At 39.6% G+C, this 20,864-nt stretch overlaps 1 protein-coding gene across 7 annotated transcripts in view; it reads left to right on the top strand.

The window, feature by feature from the left end:
* Window positions 1–957: 957 nt before the first annotated feature.
* The window catches only part of RCBTB2 (RCC1 and BTB domain containing protein 2), a 33,468-nt gene continuing 13,561 nt past the window's right edge, over window positions 958–20,864 (top strand). Inside the window, exons 1-10 of one of the 7 annotated variants that reach the window (XM_039716610.1) lie at window positions 987–1,081; window positions 6,671–6,890; window positions 9,133–9,193; window positions 11,151–11,309; window positions 11,795–11,945; window positions 13,458–13,624; window positions 14,307–14,465; window positions 15,687–15,794; window positions 17,879–18,021; window positions 20,142–20,332. In XM_039716610.1, coding sequence (XP_039572544.1) covers window positions 6,850–6,890; window positions 9,133–9,193; window positions 11,151–11,309; window positions 11,795–11,945; window positions 13,458–13,624; window positions 14,307–14,465; window positions 15,687–15,794; window positions 17,879–18,021; window positions 20,142–20,332 — 1,180 coding nt within the window. In that variant the 5' untranslated portion in view covers window positions 987–1,081; window positions 6,671–6,849. Of the gene's footprint in view, window positions 1,082–1,210; window positions 1,270–1,378; window positions 1,398–2,780; window positions 2,800–6,670; window positions 6,891–9,132; window positions 9,194–11,150; window positions 11,310–11,794; window positions 11,946–13,457; window positions 13,625–14,306; window positions 14,466–14,597; window positions 14,622–15,686; window positions 15,795–17,878; window positions 18,022–20,141; window positions 20,333–20,864 lie in introns of those variants that run through there. The other 6 variants (XM_039716611.1, XM_039716612.1, XM_039716613.1 and 3 more) reach the window with 6 other exon arrangements.

Genomic DNA, 20,864 nt, shown 5'->3' with positions numbered 1-20,864 from the left:
GTAACTGTAAGGAGAGGTTTTTGCAACTTTAGGTACTCACACAAACCTCCTTTTTGGACAGCCAAAGGCTCGCATCTGAGTACATCAATCTTTAAAATGTCAAAACATCCTTATGAAGCTGTCATTCCCACAAGAAAAACTGAGGTCATAAAGAAATTGAATTTTTGATGGGCGTTCCTTAGCTCCAGAGCAAACTTTCTCCTTCTGAATAAGGTCTCCAGTGCAATAATGTAACAATATCATGGATATGGCAGCAAGGGTCTCTGAGTATTTCCCACAGCAAAACAGCAGGCAATTGTCACACAAGGTAAGGGACACAACCAGGCATAACAGCCAGGTTATTGCTTTTAGAAAAACCTATCAAATGTATCTTCTTTGGGGGTGCCTAATCAAGTGTATCTTCTTTGGGGGTGCCTAATTTTAAACATAAGCCATAGGAGATAGAGAATACTTAGTACCTCCTCACTTCCTTTGGGAAAAAAAAAAATCAAATTATTGCGGGTTGGAACAGCATAGCAATATTTGACATTCCCCTTTGACCATGTGTCTTTCCGTGTGTGCTTGACACATGTATTTTGGCCCAGGCAACAGCCTGGAACGGGCTGCCCAGGGATGCTGGAAGCACCGTCCCGGGAGGTGTTTAAGGAAAGACTGGATGTGGCACTCGGTGCCCCGGTCCAGCTGTCACAGTGGTGCCGGGTCACAGGCTGGGCTCAGGAGCTCAGAGGTGTTCTCCAAGCTCATGGATCCCGTGATTCCGAGGCGGGAAGGGGTGGTGTCGCCCTGGGCACGACTCTTCCCAGCGCAGCCATGTCACGCCCGGGGCCCGGCCCCGGCCGAGCTCCAGCCTCCCCGCAGCTCTGCCCCTCAGCCGCGGGGCCCTGCCGCGGGCCCGAGGACAGCGGCGGCCGCTCCCCGGGCGCAGCTGCAGTGGGTGGATCCTGGGAGGTGCCAGCCGCTTCCCTCCCCTTCCCCTGTCCCTGCGGGCTCGGCGGTGAGGAGGCGCCCGAGCGCGGCAGCATCTTCGCTTGGCCCGCCGGCGCGGGGGGAGGAGCCGCCGCCGCCGCCTCGGAGAAGGAAGGTGAGCTGCGGAGCACGGGGGTGGGAAGGGGAGGGAAGGGGCTTGGCTCCCCCCCTTCCCTGTGCTTCCCTTCGCCGGGCGGCCGGCGGCGGGAGCGGGGCCGGGGCCGGGGCAGGGGCAGGGCGCGGCCGGCCGCGCTGGGCCGGGCTGGGGCTGCGCTCCGCGGGGCCTCGTTTGCCAGGCACCCGGTGTGTAAATGGCCGATAGCGGGGATGGCGGTGTGTCTGTCTGCGTGTGTGCGTCTGTGAGTCTGTCTGCGTGTGCTCCGCTTCCGCCAGGAGTGCCGTGTGTGCGGTGCCGTGCGCGCTGCCCGCAGGTGCGCAGGGTGGTGGCACTACAGGAGAGCTGAGCTTGGCGGCCCGGCTGTGGTTTTAAGGAAAAGAAGGGATGCTTTGGAAGCCAATCACTGTTTGTTTATTGTGTGGGAGATGGAGGGATTTCATGGCGTTTCCTTGGGCATATGAAATTGATAATATCAGGCACAGTCAGCAGAGAGGTTTTACTCAGGTTGCGGGTGGGGTGAGGTCTGTAGGGAGTGATGCTTGTGCACCATCAGAAACTATTCGGGCTGATGAACCGGTGTGCTTTCAGTACGTGAAGGGAACTTACAGGAAAGACTATTTACAAGAGAATGTAGTGAGAGGACAAGGGGGAACAGATTCAAATTGAAAGGGAGTACATTTGGATTAGATGTTAGGAAACAATCTTCACTGTGGTTGGTGAGGTATTGGAACAGGTTGCCCAGAGAGCTGTGGGTGCCCCATCTCTGGAGGTGTTCAAGGCCAGTTTGGATGGGGCTCTGAGCAGCCTGGTCTGGTTTAAGGTGTCCCTGGCCATGGCAAGGGTTGGAACAAAATTGTGTGTGTGGTCCCTTCCAAGCCAAGTCATTGTATGATTCCATATTGGAGGATGCGAAAGCAAACACAGGGTAAAGGAAATGTTTAGAAGTAATCGTCCTGCTCAGTGTTGATAAAATAGATAATACTGCTCAGATATAGGAAATAAATGTGACAGAATTACGTAGGATGTGAATGATGTGATGGACTGTAAAGCAGCAGGAAGTGACTGTGGATGAAGAGAAATAGTCAAGTGTATCATTGCTTTGAGACAAGAAAATTATAAAGCTTTTGATGGTGTCTGTTATCAACCACAGGAGTTGGATTTGTATAAGAATATCACTTACTGAGAGATACTGTCAGGAATTATGTCACAGATGGATTTCTTTCTTAGGCTGTAGAATCACAGAATGGTTTGTGTTGGAAGGGACCTTAAAGATCATCTGGTTCCAACGTCCCTGCCATGGGCAGGAACACCATTTACCTGGACCAGGTTGCCCCTGGCCCCATCCAGTGGCCACGAGCACTGCCAGGGCTGAGGCACCCACAACTTTTCTCAGCAAACCTTTTGTGCCCTCCCCACCATCTGAGTAAAGAATTTCTTCCTGGGGTCTGATCTGATTCTGTCCTCTTGTAGTTTAAATCCATTCCCCCTTGTTCAATCACTCTCTGCAGTGTAAAAAGTTACTCTCCCTCCTTTTTATAAGCTCCCTTTAAATACTGAAAAGCCACAGCGAGGTCTCCCTGGAGCTTCTTCTCCAGGCTGAACAGCCAAGAGATACAGATGATGGCATCATTTAGACACACAAATGATCCAGATCTTGCATACAGCTGCTGTAAGCTTGCCCAATAAGCACTGAATGACCTTAGACTTGCTCTCAGGTAAGCAGTGTGAAAATTTTGGGAAAAGATGGTTCGTTAGTCAGCTTGTGATCTTGGATCACATTTTTAATTAAATTAAATAAATAGGAATAAAATAGGTGACTGAACAGGTTTGAAATTCTTCGTTTTAGAAGCTTGGAAAAATCAAGAGGATTAATTAGTGCTGTTTGTACAGGAATCCTGAGGGCCCTAGTAAGTAAAGAAGGTAGAAAGCTGTTTTATGCCAAATGTAAAATCCATTTAGGATTTATGTCCAAAAAAATTTTTAAAGGTCAATTGAAAACAACTTCTAACCATCAAAAAGGATTTTAGAAATAAAGACCAGAAAAATGATAGTTAAGCAAAGTGACGATGAAAAGGTAAAGTGCCAGTTTGACAGTAAGAACTGGCAAAAGTAATTCTGAGTTAGTTACAGACAGTTGCTTTTTAAAGTTTCTTTAATCATGTAAATGGAAAGAGTAATAGAAATATAACCACTGAGTGATACATTTGAGGTAAAATGGCCTTGGCATCATGATGCATATCATCTGTTTCTGTTTGGAGGTGGCTACTGCAGTGGATGTACTTAGTGTCAGATGCTCCAAATTTGCCTTGAAAGAATAACAAGGATTATTCTTTCAAGGGTTGAGAAACCTCTGTTTGTTATGTCTGATCCAATGTTTTTGCCACTTAATGTCCAGTAGTTCCAGTATCACAAGTCTAGAACAGTGCATTTGGATATTCAACAGTATCATTTACTGGTAGAGGAAGTGGGATAATTTTCTTTCCTGTGCACATTCTATTTACTGTTTTCTCTCTCTTATGTAACATGCAGTATCTTCATAGGCAGACAGCATTAAGAGTATTAACAAAACTAATAAAATTCTTAGCTTCAGGTATACAATACCTGTTTGATGGATATACCTAGGTAAATTCTGGTTTTGTCAGGCTTCCACATGCAGGTACAATGCCACCTGATATCTGAATTTGCTACATGGCTTGTCCTGAACAACTGACCTGTTGGTGCTTCTTAAGTTCTTAAAGCTTTAATATTTTCTGTACTACAACTCCTTAACTTTTTTTTTTTTTAAAGACTATTTTGCATATTTACTGCACTATTCTGAGTGGTTTTGTTCTGTTGCATGGTCAATATTTTAAAGAAAGTGTTTTGTTTTTTTTTTTAAGCTGAATCTTTGGATTAATTTTGTTTCCCTAAAGCTGGTTTCTTGACCTCTCATGTTGGAAGGTCAAAATGAATAGTAAATGAAGTTTTATGTCGCATATAAAGTAGGCAAGAGCCAACAATTGCATCAGTTGTATTTTATTATTTTTGTGTTTCTGTATGGATTGCAGGAGCTGAAGTGTATTTAGAGTTTGGGTAACAGTTCAGCAAAGAGGAGGAACTTTTCAAGTTGTTTTTTTTTTTAAATCTTGGGTTAGCCATATCAAAATTGCGAACAGGTGTTTTTCTTTAGCACCTCAGGTTAGATTTAGATTACATTTGATGCAGGAATGGCATCTTGTTCCCAAGAGACTGGGATTCCCAAAATATTTGATTATTTTAACACATCTCAAGGTCTAGAGATGATGCTCATTATGTCTTTTACTGGAGAAGTAAACCAGCAATTATGTGAAAGTGACTCTAGCATCTTCCTATAATGCTTTTCAGCACTTAAAGTATTGTTTCCATGATCTGAAACACCTGTTTGCCTTAAAAAGGTATTTTTGCATGCATAGAAGGAAGTGTAAATACTTTTAAGTGAAAATGGGTTTTGATTGACATTTTCTTATTGGGCTTTTTTAGCTGCTGACTTCGACATTTCAGTAAGTCTACTGGTGGCTTAATTTTTTAATAAACACTACTATTTTCTTGTCTTTGTATTTCTGTCATTTGTTTGTTACATAGCTTCTCTTTGTTAGTAGTTGCCAGCTTTTTTCTTCAAATCTTCTTTTTTTTAAAGTCAAGTAGATAGATAGCCAAAGGTGTGGTATTATTTTTTCCAGATTGACTCTAGGGTTTGTAGAATGAGAAAAGGATTATTTTTTTATTTCTGCTTTAAATATTTTCTTTCTGGTGGGTGATGATAATTTTTTTCCAGTTGTTTCCTCTCTTGTTGCTGGCTGGTCAACAATCCACCATTCTACATCAGTGAAGGTGATAGGCATTTCTAAAGGGGGAAAAGTAAGTGGAGTAGGAATGAGAAAAATGAAGAAACTTAATCTGAGCACTTGTCTTGCCATCACTTAGAATATGCATTCTACATGTGAACGTCTGGCAACTTCAGTGGGGTCATGCTGGAGCTCCCTGGAGCCAACAGGTGGAACTGGATGTTGTGCCAAAAGACAGGTGGTGTCTGACAAGGTGCTTTTGGCTGAAGTTTTACTTCTGGAGATGGAGCCAATAAAGAGTTTCTTGGATCTAGCCTCCAAACTGTGGGTTGGTTTGCTTGTGTAATGAGTAGGCACACAGTGGAACTTGCATCAGGAGCAAAGAATTCAGTCTGGTGTCATGGAGCAAGAAATGAAGGAGAGAAAATTATATTTTAGTTGGAGTTTGAAGTTTTCCAAACAACCACTTGTCAAGGTCTGCAATTTCTTGGTAACGGAAAATGCCCCATCAGTGGAAGAATAAATGATAAGCTGAGTCCTGTCAATTTATTGTCAGCACTGGGTATAGTACTGGAAGAAAGAAGATAATTTTGGAAATAGTCCTTCTAGAGGGGAATGTGACCTGTTCAAGGAGTGCATGTTGGCAGTATTGGTGATCTGATCTCTCCTGCAAAATTGCTTGGACAAGTTAGCATCATGTAATGATACTCTGGTAGGAAACTGCTGAGAAATCAGGAATGTCAGAGAAGGTTAGGTTCCTTTTCTAAAAGTCTTATCAAGTCCCTTTTCTCTGTAACTTTTGCTTTGTAAGCTTTCCTAAGCCTGTGGTTAGAGTCCTTGGGGGAGCTGCCGACAGACGTTTGAATCAGCAGATGAGGTTCATAAATGTTCAAGTTAAGTGGGAGGAAATACTAAGTGGAGTTCTGAAAATTTTTGTTTGCTTGCCAAGTTCCTAGAGAGAGAATCTACAAGAATGTTTACATTCACACGAGTCAGTGAACCTGTTTAAATATTTAGGGTTAAATGGTCTTGGACTGCTAATGAAGCTTGGCTACCAGATTTAGTATTTATGTTCCTTAACTCAGTCTTACGTGTGCTGCAGAAATGTGTGTCTTACTCAAAGACCTATCGTGGTTGGACCAAAATGATGGTCAAAGCTTCCAGTCTCCAAGACCTAAACTCAGACTGCCAGAGTATGCTGTCCAGATTCTTAATTGTACTTGGATTCCAGAGAAGAGATTTGTGGAAGCTTAATATAAATATTTTTGCATCAAAAGGCTGTGCACATCCTCAAGAAATGGATGTTTACAATAATGATGTTTTCTCCTTTAGATTTGCACTTCACACGTTTTTTTGGGAAATGCAGATAGTGAGAGTTATAAAAAGCTTTCAGGCATGAGAAATATTTCTGGCTTACCTTTTTACTTTCTAAAATAAGTATTGCATTCTTCTTACATGTAGTGTCTAGCTATTTTAAAGTAATGGGTTTTGGCAGTTGTGCACATATTATAAGATTTAGTAGACAGACAATCACAGTAACTTGTCGGAAATAGCTGGGATATGTTTTTCTCCTGTACCTGATTTACTCAAATATACAGGTTTTTGTCTTTTAATTTTGATGAAAATACTGTTTTTAATTTGCTTGACTGCCTTCACAATGGTTATTTTGCTGGAGAAAAATTTGTGCATAACTCATTGCTAATATCCTTGCTGATATTTTAAACTTACATGGATAAGAATGGTTCTTAAACAGGCTTATTTTTTTTTCTGTCTTTATTTTTAGGATCCCCAGGTGGATATATTCTCAAGTCGATTACAGGTTTTTAGAAAGAACAACCTTGCAGATACAGATATGTGGCACTCGATATGTACTTTTATTAGAAGACATGAATTTGAATGAAAGAATAAACTGGCATAATTTGAGCCACCCAGTGTACTTCTGTGGGATTGTTCAGAAATAAGATGTCTGTGTTTGCAGAGCAAACTGAAAATGGAGTTGCAGGGTAATTTTCTCATAGTTATATATAAGATAAAACACGTTCTAACTTTTGAGTTGGGAGGCCATGGAACTGATCTTTGTTACAGAAAAGTCAAGGCAAAACTGTCGGGAATCTGAAAAGTAGTGACGTGGAGCAGTTTTTATTAATTAACTGAGGGGGTTAGATCCTAATGTATCTTTATGCTAACAAATCAACTGCTTTTAAGTGGAACTGCTTTTGTCTGAACAGGTGCAATTGAAGTGAAGTATTGGAACCTGGAGAATCATGGGTATCAAAAGGCTTGGGGAAGGAAATATGGAATTCTACATTTGTTTGAGCTAGAAAATTCAGTTAGTAATTATTCCTTTGGGATCTGAGTGTAGGCTAAAGATGGTCAAAAAATGGGTAACATGTCAGCTTTGCATGGGAGTGCTGGAACTTGGTGCTGCAAAATAGTGGGTAGCCTTGATAATCAGTTTCAAAGAAGGACTGCTGGCATACTTGAAATTAAATGTTTCAGAGCAGTTCAGTAGTACAGGCAAAGGCCTTAATTAGAGAAGTTGTTTCTGCTTTAACTAGAGATAATGTACACAAAATCAACTGTTGCATTCTTGTTTTTTGAACAAGTATGTTGAAGAAAATAAGCAATTGCTTAACAGCAAGAGCTCAGCAAGTTCCCCCATTTCCATGAAGGTGTAAAGCTTGATAAAAGGCTGTGTATGCTAATCCAGGGCTCTGCTCAGCTCCACAGGCAGGACTGTCTGGTGCCATTTAGTTCTTGGCTGCTGCCCCAGCTTGGCATGGATGTGTGGATATCCCATGGGTCCTGTATCATATCTGCCAGCACTGTTTGGTGTCAGGGGTCCCCAAGGTCATCTCAAATACCAGTAGGTGCTGATGTGTAGGTGACTGAGTCAGCCCTTTTGTCTGTTCTAGTTGAAGGGGAATATAACTTGGCTTCCAGTTGTTCCAGTTTGGTTGTGTGTTTGAGCCTTAAGCTCAAAGTCACCATGGACTTTCACACATGAGCTGAATTCTTCATGTAATGTCTCAACCTAGGTGTATAAAATGCACTGTGTGTATGTGTGTAGATTTGTGGGTTTTGTTGAAGCTTAAGCTTAACAGTTGTGCATATTCAGTATGGTCGAGCTGCAGCATTTTTTCAGGTTTTTATTTGTTTCAAGAAAATATAGGGTTTTTATTCAGTAGATTACATGTTGAATCATTAACATTATCATACTTAAGTCATCCTAATTTCATATATTTTGTGTAATTGGGTTAGGTCTTGTGGCATGAAGTCTTACATAAGAGATGTGTTTAGGAGTAAGTTAGATAGTTTTATGCAGTTACATTTGATACTTGTTTTAATGTGGTATTAGTCTGAAAATTAACTCAATAAAATGGTAACTTGTTTGTTGGATGTTATTCTGCCTGTAGTCAGAATTTTAGAGATGTGATTTTATGGGAGAAGTGAACAGATTTTAGCTGTGTCTGAACCAATGTACCGCAAAGAAAATGATGTGTACAGTCTTCAGCACTGTTCAGTAAAAAGAGGCTGGTACAGCTTCAGAGCTGCTTCTCATTTTTGTAGTTTTACTGAAAACAGAGTTGCATGGCTTTATGTTAGGAAATCATTTTAGGATAGTAGAGTTGTGCATATTTGGGAAGAAACATCTGTGCTGAAGATCTCTTTCTATTGATAATGTATGTCGTAGGAATTATAAAGGTAATTTACAGGGCTGACAATATTTTCTCAAGCAGAATGAATTTTTTTAGCAGCTCTCAGTAACCTGAAAAGACAAAAATGTTTTTCTAGCATTGTTTTCTGAATGGAACTGGAATAAGTAAATTTGAAGGCTTAAGCCAAAAATTGAATTCTCTGAGCAGTGTGCTTTTTCTTTCCTGAAAGAAATCTCTTAAAGCATTATGTCAGGAAGGTTCTCAATTTATTTTTACTGCAATGAAAAGACATTGGAGTATGGTGCGCATAAAACATCTTTCTTTCCAATCACAATCTGATTAATTTTCATATTTGTTTTAAAAACTGTTTTACCCAAGAATGAATATTTTAGGTAAGAATACAGAAGAGCAGAATCTGCCTAACTGGTCATTGTATAGTTGTATGTAAAAGCAAAACTGAGAAGGCTTTGCATTTCTTGTTTTCTCACCCCACAGAAGAAGATAGTTCTGGCTTAGTATTAAGTTTCAGAAAGTATTGTTGCAGCAATATTGTATGATGATTTTAACTACAGCTCTCTCTCTGCAGGGGGACACAAGCACAAATCCATATGGAGGATGAACCTCCTCCTCAAGGAGTCAGTGCCAAGGTCAGAGTATCGATTTGTATTGGGAATTCTGTACTGCTCTGCTCAAAAGGTTCCATTTAGCAGTCGCTTAGAATGTGCAAGTACTTTTCAAGGTAGACAGAAACAAAAGCTATGGTTAGAAGAAATTATACTAGCTGAAGAAATCATGCTTAAGTCATCCACAACATTTTAAAAGAACAGTATGTTCATATATAATGTCTGAGATTCATGTCTAAGTCTGCCTTTCATGACTTCATGCAATATAATGAGGGAACTGATCATTTACGGGATATAAATATTGGTAGGCTAAGAGTTGAAGTTGGTTTTAATGTTTTTGAAACAAAATATAACGTGGAACTGTGCAAGGGGAGAAAGTCTTGAAAAGTAGAATAATATCTCTTACTGAGTGTAACTAATAATTCCAGAGACAGGATTTAGATTATGGATTTTTTTGCCTGATAATATTTTGGTTCTTTCTTTTATTTTTTAATCATTATCATAAGTATTTCCTTGGATGCTTTTAATAAGAGTAGTTGGGAATTTTTTTCTTTCAGTGTATTGCTTTAGTGTTAAGAAATGCTACAGTTTGGGGGGTTTTTTAAAACCTGTTAATTATGAGGATATGACATGAGTGCTTTGTAGAATGAGGTTACAGATTAAAAACAACTTTTCTACATAAGATGAATGGGTTCTGACCCACTGAGCACTTGGAATTTAGAGCCCACATTACAAAGAAACCAATATGTTGTTCCAGTAAAGGAATCTGTATAATTGAAGGACACCCTGACTGTCCTTTTGAATTTCAGGCTTCTTCAGTCTTGAGCAAAAGTGGGATGCAATTTTTTTAATGCAGTTGGAAGAATAGTCTGCTTTCAGTATTGATTATCATATCTTAAGAGGGCCTAAAATTCTCTGTAGAATACATGGTAACCTCTTGACATAAAAGAAATTATTCTGTAAGCAGCAGATGAACGAAGACTGATTCCATATGGATTCTGGTCCTTCATCCCTGATAACCCTGCTACGTGTCACAGGGAACAGCGTCTGCTAGGATTAGCTTGGACCTACTTGCTCAGTGACTTATTTCATAACATAATGTCTGTTTGTCCAGCTGCCTGCTGCCAAGCTGATTGTGTCAGCAGAATCTTACTTCCCTTTCACTTGCAAATTTGGCTGAAGTTGGTCAGTTATTTGCTTCGAGGAGATGGGGAAAGAGCTGGTGTGATCAAAACCGCAACTTTTTTTTCCTCTGAAGATGGCAGTACTTCTTTCCCCTCCTCTGAAGTAAATAATAAAGAAATTGGTGAATAGCTGGTATTTGTCTAATGAATTTAATTTAGGATTAATTTAGGCCATTGGTTTTGATTTTCTAGTGTTATGTACATCCCTGTGTATATTTTTTTGTAGTCACTGATACTCATTGAAAAAACTATATTCTTATGGCTGATATAACATGCTTCAGACTCCAAACTAGAATTTATTCACATCTTTTTATAATTTGGAGGTAGAAAAAATACATACATGAAAACCAATATGCATATTCCTCAAAGATAAATGTATTCTTGGGCAGAGTTCTTTTATGGTTTCTTTTTTTATCAGCAATTTTAGCACCAAGAGAAAAATACACAGATTTCAAATTTTGAATATACACTTTACACTTTATATCGGAATGCTGTCTTACAGAATTCAATGTATATTGAGTTCTGTAAGATAGCACTTATGTTGTATAAATATAGTGAATATATGACCTCATCCTTTAACCTCCTACATGGTACTTTTCTCCATTAATGTTGATCTTTTATTTCTAGATCATTATATATTTTATATGTTTATTTAATGTCTTCCTTTCAAGTATTGTAGAATTCAAATACTGGTTTGTGGCTGAAAAAGGAGATGGTGGTGTTTATCTAATTTTTTGCTATGCAAAGGCATATATTTTTTCTGTGCAGGTATTTGATAGCATTTTTTATAATACCAGGCCCTGGAGGCAACACTCTTGTCAGCCCTGAAGATGCTGGATGTTGGGAAATGGCCGATTTTTTCTCTCTGCTCCCCAGAAGAGATCAAGTTAATTCGCCAAGCCTGTGTATTTGGCAGTGCTGGTAATGAAGTGTTGTACGCCACTGAAAATGATGAGGTAATTGTCCAGGAGTGTGCATGAACGTGACATGTTTAATCAGTTATGTGTGTAGTTATTCTGAAGGCCAGTAGTATAACAGTACACCTAGAGAAAGCTGCATGCAATAATGTCAGATTGTTTTGTTTGCTACTGAAACATTTTCAGTTTAAATTAAAGGCTTCTTACCACAATCAGAGAACAAAGAGAAGATGGAGTTAGGCATTTGTTGTAAGTGCATAGTGACAGGATGAGAGGCAGTGGACACAAACTGCAAGATGGCATTTTCTGATTCAGTACAAGGAAAAAAATGGTCTAAGAGGGGTTAAATGCTGAAGCAGTTGTGAGATTTGTTTTCCTTGGACATGTACAAGAATCTTTTGGACATGGCCTTGAGTCAACTAATCTGTTTAGATCTTTGGTAAGCACAAGGGTGGACTGGTTGACCTTTGGAGGAGGTTCTCTGTTGCAACCTAAATTATGAGTCTGTGATTCTTTTATGACAGGTTTTTGTGCTTGGCATGAACTGCAGTGGCTGTTTGGGAACAGGAGACATGCAGAGCACTATAGAACCAAGGAGGTTAGATTCCCTGTGTGGCAAAAAGATAGCCTGCCTGAGTTATGGAAGTGGCCCTCATGTTGTTCTTGCTACAGAAGGTAAAGTATGATCTGACTATTGCTTCTTCAGAGAGTCCACTTAAATTCATCCAACAGGTGTGAAAGGTATGGGCTGGTAACAAAAGAGAGAGAATTGAGTATTCTGGGCTGCTAAGTCAAAAGTATTTTAATTGGCAAATATGTCAGATAGCTTGTTTTTTTTTTCAGCAGTTTTTCAAGCCCTACTTTGATCTTGTTACTACTTTTGGAAGGGTTTTTTCTATCACTTCTCAGTTAAGTTTGAAACTTCTGATTGCTCTTGAAATGCATTAGTGGCTACATTATGCTCATATGTTCTTGTCCCAACACTGTCCTTCAGCTAAAATGCATCTTTTCCCTCCAGTACCTACTTTTTGATGTGATTTGAAGACCCATTATGTTGCCTTCCAGCCTTCATACTTCCTGCACTGACACTCTATTATCCTCATTGTGGTAGTGGCTTTTATGTTCATAATTAAGTACGTTACACTTACAATTATTAGTATTGTGTTCCCAGTGAGGTTCTGTTAGAGCCTAATAGATGATATTCACACTTACCTGTCTCTGTTAATGAGAGGAAATGTTTTTCAGTATTCTAGATTATGACTAAAAGTAGGTGAGGGGAATTATGTTGTAAATGTGTTCTTTTACATTCGGTTGTGTTCCAGCATTTCCTCCAGTCTTCATGGTAGACCATTCTGCGTGCTTTTTTTATGTATGCATCTATATCCCTCTGATCCCACTGACACACTCATACTTGTTAGCCTGATGATGAAGTACTGCCAAAGAGCAGGTCAAGAACTGATCCTGATGATTTTTACTCATAACTCCATTTGCTTTAATAGCTTTTCTTCAGCACAGCCTTTTTAAACTTACCTTTTAGAGGGCTGTTATGTGTTACACAATTCCTGTGTTAATTATTGTCATTGGCACTTTGCTGTATGTTTCTGTGCCCTATGTTTCACATGTATACTGAAATTTGTATTCACGTGTTGGTGAACTGAGGAAAAGGTTGTTCACTTTTGATAGGATAAAGTAATTAGATTTAACCAGTTATTGAAGAGAAGTATTGGTTTAGTGTAGTATATTTTGTTTTTCTAGTTCTGAGGGAATGCTCCTTAGGGAATATGCATATTGTAAGGGAATGAAAGCTTATTTTTTGAATTTTCCAAAATGGGAAACAGTGCCAGGGCATAGACAAGAAATTCTGATTTGAACAGAAATTGAAATGGGGACTTTGACTGTCATTTCATCCTTTTCTCTTCTGTATTACACCATCCCTTTTCTTTCAGCAGTATGTTTTCCTTTGCTATCATTATGTTGATACTATCCATTTGGATTTATGGTCAACACTATCTGAGCCTGGTAGCATTGGTACGTCCGTGGGCTGAACAGCCCCATAGGTCATACATGTATTTATACACTTAAGTATGTATATTTTTACTGAATTTGGCTTTTTAGTTTGTAATTTTATTTGTGTACTCGTTGGAAAAGTAGAGATTTTTCAACCAGCTCTTTACATTTTTCTTGTAGAAGGAGAAGTGTATACGTGGGGTCATAACGCTTACAGTCAGCTGGGCAATGGTACAACAAATCATGGCTTCGTTCCCTGTCAAGTCTCTACTAACTTGGTGAACAAGAAAGTCATTGAGGTTGCCTGTGGCTCTCACCACTCCATGGTGTTAACTTCTGATGGAGAGGTGAGTATAGTGGGAACCAGTCTGTTTTCTTGTAATGAAACTCACATATGTGAGAAACAGGAAAACACTCTGCACCTCTAGCATTAGACCTTGCTTCCTCCAGTCCTCACAGTGCTGATGTAACACAAATGTTTCCAAAAAATTGAAACTTGTGAGGGTGTAGCTGTTTTGAAGTGTGTGCAGAACACTGATTTTGTGCCACATCTGCTCGTAATAACAAATTATGCTGCCAGTTCCTTCCTATGCTATACTCTACTTTAAATGCTTAGTGGCATTAAAGCTGATGTTAATGTAAATCACATTCACTGTAAGCAATTTTACCTGCCAAAATAAAAAGTTTCCTGGAATTTGCCTTGAAGTGCCATTTGTGCCACTTAGATATTCTAGTTTGAGTTCTGGAAAAGTAGCAATGGATTCTTCCAGCATTAACTGCAGCCATCATGTTTCCTCTTGCCTTTGAATGGAGGAATATAAAAGAATGGAATATCTAAATGCTTAGATTGGCATATTTTTGTTAGAAACAGTTCACTTGTAAACCTATGTGTCTTCCTAGGTCTGTAAAACAATACATCCATTTTCACATAAAAAAATTAAATTTTTGTTCATACTGTTTTTTCATCTCTTGAACATGTACTTTGAACTATAAATTATAAAGCCATCTTTGACAATTCTTTTGCAACAGGTATACACATGGGGTTATAATAACTCTGGCCAGGTTGGATCTGGTTCAACAGCAAATCAGCCAATTCCTCGAAGAGTTACCAGCTGCTTACAAAATAAAATAGTTGTTAATATAGCTTGTGGACAGATGTGCTCTATGGCTGTGGTGGAAAATGGAGAGGTAAGAAATTTCAAGTGAATATTTGCACTGAGTTTTACTTAATGTAATAACTTGGCATGCAGATAATTTCAAACCTGGTAGTAATGAGCCATTGTTCAGAAAGCAAGTTTCCCTTTCCAAACTTCCTTCTCTATGGCTGTGGTGGAAAATGGAGAGGTAAGAAATTTCAAGTGAATATTTGGACTGAGTTTTACTTCATATAATAACTTGACATGTAGATAATTTCAAACCTGACAGTCATGAGCTATTATTCAGAAAGCTTTCCAAACTCCCTCGAGTCTAGCTGCTTATACTGCTCATAACAACTTTTGTTATCTTACCACTGCTGGCTTTAGCATTCATACACAAATTATTGTCTGTACTAGAATCTGAAGTATTGTATGTGATAATAATCACTGAAGATATTTTAATTTTCAGTGCTCATATTCACATATCTTAAGAGAAAACAAAAGTACATTGCATATATTTTTTGTACTGGAGTACCTCTTGAATCTCTCTCATACTTTTTTTTAATCTTCTTTGCAAAGATACAAGGAGGTTGTAGAAATATCTTAAGAGAAAACAAAAGTACATTGCATATATTTTTTGTACTGGAGTAGCTCTTGAATCTCCCTCATACTTTTTTTATCTTCTTTGCAAAGATACAAGGAGGTAGTAGAGTTCTAGATTTTGTTCATATGAGCTGATGATGTTGGACACTATACATCTTGCTAGCTCTATTTCTCCAAGCACTTGAGTTTAGAACTAAGTAGCTATTGACTGCAGTAAAACAAAATGTCAGTGAAATTATCAGAGCTCAGTGTTTTCCCTTTTTCTTATATTTGGCATAAAGCTGCCTGCTCAAACTGTTGTGCACGGCTTCCATTTTATAATTGTTCTAGTGTGTTTTCTGTTAGAAGATTTTGGAATGAGAAATCTACTCTTTGAAGAAGGGAAGTATTGTGCTGGATTTACTCTGTGCTGGCAAGCAGCCATATGAGTCACTGATTTTCTGTTCTTCCTGTTAAAATATTGTAGCCCTACATAATCTAACTCCTAAAGAGAATGAATGTGGAAGTTAAGATTTCTAGATGAGTACGTAACTGGCATTTTAAAGAAAAACGTGTGCATGTATATGTGTTTAGATAGGTAGGTATATGTGTGAATATGTTTGTGTTTACCTAAAACAAAAAAAGAAGTGACTAGTAGCAAGCAGCCTAAAGTGCCTGTCTCTGTTTCAAGGTCTATGTCTGGGGGTACAATGGGAATGGCCAGCTGGGGCTGGGCAGCAGCGGGAACCAGCCCACGCCGTGCCGGATCGCAGCCCTGCAGGGCATTCGTGTGCAGCGGGTACGTCTGCGTCTGCGCTGCTCCCCCCCAGCCCCTCCGGGAGCCTCTGCAGGAGTCCTGTGGACAGCGTGTGCTGCCTCTCCAGGAGATAGTCCTTTGTTTAAAAAGTGACATCAGAATAAAACACATGTGTCCTAAAGTGGACCTCTCCCAACAGGGGAGAAACTGTAACTCTATGGAGTTTGGTGGGAATTTTGCCATTGACTTCAGTGAGGTCAGGATTTTACTTAGAGGACTAGACCATTAAAAATGTTTCTTTTATTTTCTTCTTTTTTTCCTGCGAAAGTTAATTAAAAATATTGCTGTTATTTTAGTAAATAACAGAGTCTTTCTAGTATATTCCATTCTTCATTAACCCCTACTTTTTTTTTCTGGAAAAATGCTGCAGTTTAGCATTTTGTCTGTCTTGCAGACTGAATTTCATTTTAGAGCTGCACTCCAGCCACATTGACTTACTGGTGTTTGGACATCACATACTGAACAAACTGCCTCCCACTGCATTTGGCTAACATTTGGTATGATTCCACAGTTAGCCTTGACCTTTGGAGATTATTGCACTTTAGCAAGTAGCAGGGCTGCCATCAGTGTAACTAGCAAACTGATAACTTCTTTTGTATAATAAGAAATGTTTAAAGTGACTGCAGGACTGTTTCTGCAAGTTTTTAATTGATTCGTGCAAAATAGAGGTTACTGACAGGAAAGCTATTAGAAAACGTGGGTTGTGTAACCTATTGAAAATTTGCAAGAGCATTTTGAACTTTTGATCCTATTTATTTCATTTACTTGGGAAAGCTATGAATTTAAGTCTTTTAAAAGAAACTTATTTAATTACATAATTTTATATTCAGAGCCTAGGATGTAGACAGTAGGTTTGCTGGTATCAACTACTGTTGTATAGTAAGATAATAAAGTATTATGTACCCCTGTATTTATTCTTCTATTTAGAGAGTGAATGCTGCAGCAAGTTTGGCTTAGATTCTGTTTCCATTCACTTCCTTTACTTGATATCGATTGTTGTAGATCTCCACTCAGTAAATCACTTGATGGTTTATTTCACTTAAAGTACATCACATGCTTCATGGATGTCAGTGGAGTATATGTATTTATGGTGTATCTTTGCAGATCATATGAAGATAGGTGAGCTAGTTATGGGCAACATAAATTGGTTTTTGGTAGCCATCTGTCTCTGCTAAATTACACAAACTGCTGCAGACAGGACTGCTGCTGGTAGTGTTGCCTCTGTGTATCTGTCTGTATGTGGGGCATGTGCTGCATATATGAAGTGGAATTTTTGAACAATCTGATGTGAGGAGGCAGCTCAGCAGGATCAAGGGGGTTTCCATGAAGTTATGAGTTGATACAGTTGTGTGAGGCCATCAAAATGGAGAGTTTTGTCTCTTTCCTGGCTGATTGCTCTTGTTGATTATCTTGTGTGGCTCTCAGACCGCACTGTGAGAGTTTTCTTGCATAAGTTTAGAGAATTACAGAATGGTCTAAAAGGGACCCTAAAAACCATCCAGTTCCATCCCCTGCCATGGGCAGGGACACCTTCCACTGGACTGGGTTCCTCAGAGCCCCAGTGGACCTGGCCTTGAGCACTTCCAGGGATGGGGATGTACCTCAGCAGAGGATCCTCTGAGCACGAGAGCTGGCACAGGGAGGGGGCAGTTTTGTGTGGCTGTCAGTCAGGGATGAGAGGGTCAGACAGGGAGACCTCAGCTGTTTTTCCAGTGGTGAAGCTATTCATACTGGAGCAGTTGTCCATGGAGCAACATCAATGCAAGACAGACAACCTTTTCTGCATATTGTTCAAAATTGTCATATAGCTTCCCTTCTTTCTCAGTTTCCAGCTATTCTTTTTGCTCTGCTCTTGAAATTATCTGTCAGGGTTTCCCATTGGTAAATGTTTTTCCTCAAAGTCATCTCATCTACCTTCCTTCCATTTTTAATAAACTTACCAGTATTTTTAATTTTTACACTATCCTAGAATCAATGGCATTAACCTACTGCATAAGATATATCTATCTGTTTTAACTTACCATTGCATAAAAATGAGGTTTTCTTCTTTTTATTATTCCTTGCAGGTTGCCTGTGGCTATGCTCATACATTAGTGCTAACAGATGAAGGTCAGATATATGCCTGGGGAGCCAATTCATACGGCCAGTTAGGTACTGGGAATAAAAGTAACCAGTCTTACCCTACAACAGTTATTGTGGATAAGGACAGGTAATGCTTACAGTCTTGCAATCAGACATTGGTTGACATACTCACAGAAGAACTACATAAAATTATGGTATTTTTAAACTATTTATTTTTTCAGAGAAGGAGCCTAAATGTTTTTGCAATGGTTCATTTTCTAAATGTGAAGAAAATTATCACTGATAGTGCTTGAATCTGTCCCATATCCATCCCTGTGAAAGAGAAACTGAACATTCTGAGCCTGAATATGCTATTTTCTGCTTTGTCTCTCACTGTACTTTAAAGGCCTTAACTGCAGTTTCCCTTCAGTGGTGTAGTTGCATTGCTTGAAATCAACAATAAAGGCTTTATTATCTGTGAATATAAATTGTATTTTAATATGCTACTTTTGACAAGAAGTGTACTCAGAAAAAGTGAAGGGTGGACATCTGCAATTTGTGTTATTTCTGCTATTAAATCTGGTTCATAATCCAGGAGAGAGAAAGGGAGGAGTTATTTCTTGGTATTGTTGCCTAAAAATAAAGTTTAGATTTTTGCAAGTTAAATATTTTCCTCTAGGTCCTTGAGGGACAGTGGGGTGGTTGTTTCTGTTGTAAAGCCAACTATGTATATGATCCAAAATCTTGATTTTGGGCTTCTGTTGTGAAAAAAAGGAAAGTGAGATGTTCTTCTTAACCCTGTGTCTGAGTACATCATTGTGAGGAAGTGGCATCTCTGCTCTGGTGATGAGACATGGCCTGATCTCGAGCATTGCTATTTCTATGTGTGTACTTGTGGTTTTGCTTCAAATGTTACTGATTTTTTCCCCCAGACACTTTTAAAATGTTACAATAAGAATTTAATACAAGTTTTAATGTTGCATGCTGCCTTTGGCTTTTGTTGGTCGGAATATGAATCCTTGGTGTCAGTGAAAATATTGCCTCACTAAAGCCTGCAAGATTTGTGCATACAGCTTTAAGCAAATTGTTTCCCTGCCATTATCCCCAGGCAGCTGAGAACACAAGTAAACAAGCAGTAGTTCAGACTGCAGAACAGTGGATTGTGTAATGCTGTACACAGTGGGAGTTTTGAAGTCCTAAATCAGTCTTGGGATTAGAGACATAGCCTAGCTAAAGGACACTTGGAAACAGCTTTAAGTGCTGTTTAGTTTTAAATTTTAGTTTGCAAAATGGAAGTCCTTTAAACATAAATAATAATAATTATATGAGTAAGAAGAAGTATGTTTAACTTGTTGGTTTATAATTGTTGCCAATGAGCAAACAGAAAAAAGAATTCCATTGTCTTTCAATTATAAGCCAAAATGCAATTTTCATTTTTTAAATGCATCCTTATTTCCTTCTTCATCTTCTCCAAGTATTTGTTCTCTACAGCTTAATACAGCTACTCCCCTCACTGCCTAGCACCACCAAAGACATTCAGAGACTTGGAACTCATCATAGCTTTACTTGAGAGAGCTGAGGGGTCAGCAGAATATGTGCTGCATACAGGGAACAGCTCTGGCTGGTCTCTCCCAAGACGCTTTTCCAAAGAGAAACTTGGATTGCACACTGTTTGCAGAAATACTGCCAGCCCTTTCAATTTTGCTGTGTGTGTCCAGAAAGCATTCTTGCTTAAAAGTATGTCTTGCACTAGAGAAAGACAGGAGGCAGTGAGCTTATTCACTGCATTTTGTTCTTAATGAGAGCGACTTGCCTTTCTCCTTTGTGATGAATGCTTTGTGGTGTGCTCCCGGGACGAGTGGGAGATGAGAATCTCAACTCCATGTTTCAGAAGGCTGGTTTATTATATTATGATCTATATTATATTAAAATTATATACTAATATACTATTATACTAAAAGAATAGAGAGAAAAGGATTCATCAGAAGGCTAGAAAGAACAAGAATGGAATGAATAACAAAATCTTGTGAGTGCTCGCAGCCTTGACACAGGTGGCTGTGATTGGTCATCAAGTGAAAACAATCCACATGGACCAATGGAAGATGCACCTGTTGGTAAACAATGTCCAGACCACATTCCACAGCCATCAGATAGTTAGTTGCTCACATTTCTTTTCTGAGGCTTCTCAGCTAGGAGAAAAATCCTAGCAAAGGAATTTTCCTAAAATATCATGGTGACACCCCTCCTTTTGTTGGCTTGTCAATTCAGGGTTGTGGAGATCGCCGCCTGCCACTCGGCGCACACGTCGGCGGCCAAGACGCAGAGCGGCCAGGTGTACATGTGGGGCCAGTGCCGGGGGCAGTCCGTGACCTTCCCCCACCTCACACACTTCGCCTGCACCGACGACGTGTTCGCCTGCTTCGCCACCCCCGCTGTCATGTGGCGCCTGCTCTCCGTCGGTGAGCCGAAACAGGTTCCGTTCCGATAAAATGGTTGCATGTGTTTGAAGCCTAAACGTAGTTTGTCACAAAAAATGTACACTGGGAAGCGTAGTCATTCATAATGGCATGTTGTATGTGTGTAAGTGGTAATATGGAATGGTGAAAAACTGCCAAAGCCTGATGGCAGGGCTAAATAATTTTCTGTTTTATTGATGTGGCCCATTTCTATGGGAAATGCCTCAGGTTTGGGGAGGGGTTTTTTGTGTAACCTCTGGTTGTGACTGTCCAGTGGCTCTGGGTGGAAAATCTGAGTTTGAATTTGGAGATTTGAGTTGAGAAGCTCTGAAGCTTTCTTAAGAAGACTACTAAGGATTGAGGGATCCAAATTCCCATGTTCTGAATTGGCCACAAGCACTCAGTCTCATCACGAGTGATCGTGACCTGGTCTTCTGAAGAGACAAGTTGCTGCATCTCAGATGTTTGATTAGCATTAAGACCTGTCATGATGGTCTTGAATAGAAAGGGTTAAGTATGCAGCATTAGCTACCAG

The sequence above is a fragment of the Passer montanus genome, unplaced genomic scaffold (assembly GCF_014805655.1).
Source record: "Passer montanus isolate IOZ18808 unplaced genomic scaffold, ASM1480565v1 scaffold36, whole genome shotgun sequence".
In the NCBI taxonomy this organism is placed as follows: Eukaryota; Metazoa; Chordata; class Aves; order Passeriformes; family Passeridae; genus Passer; species Passer montanus.
This window is presented reverse-complemented; position numbering and strand designations above follow the sequence as displayed.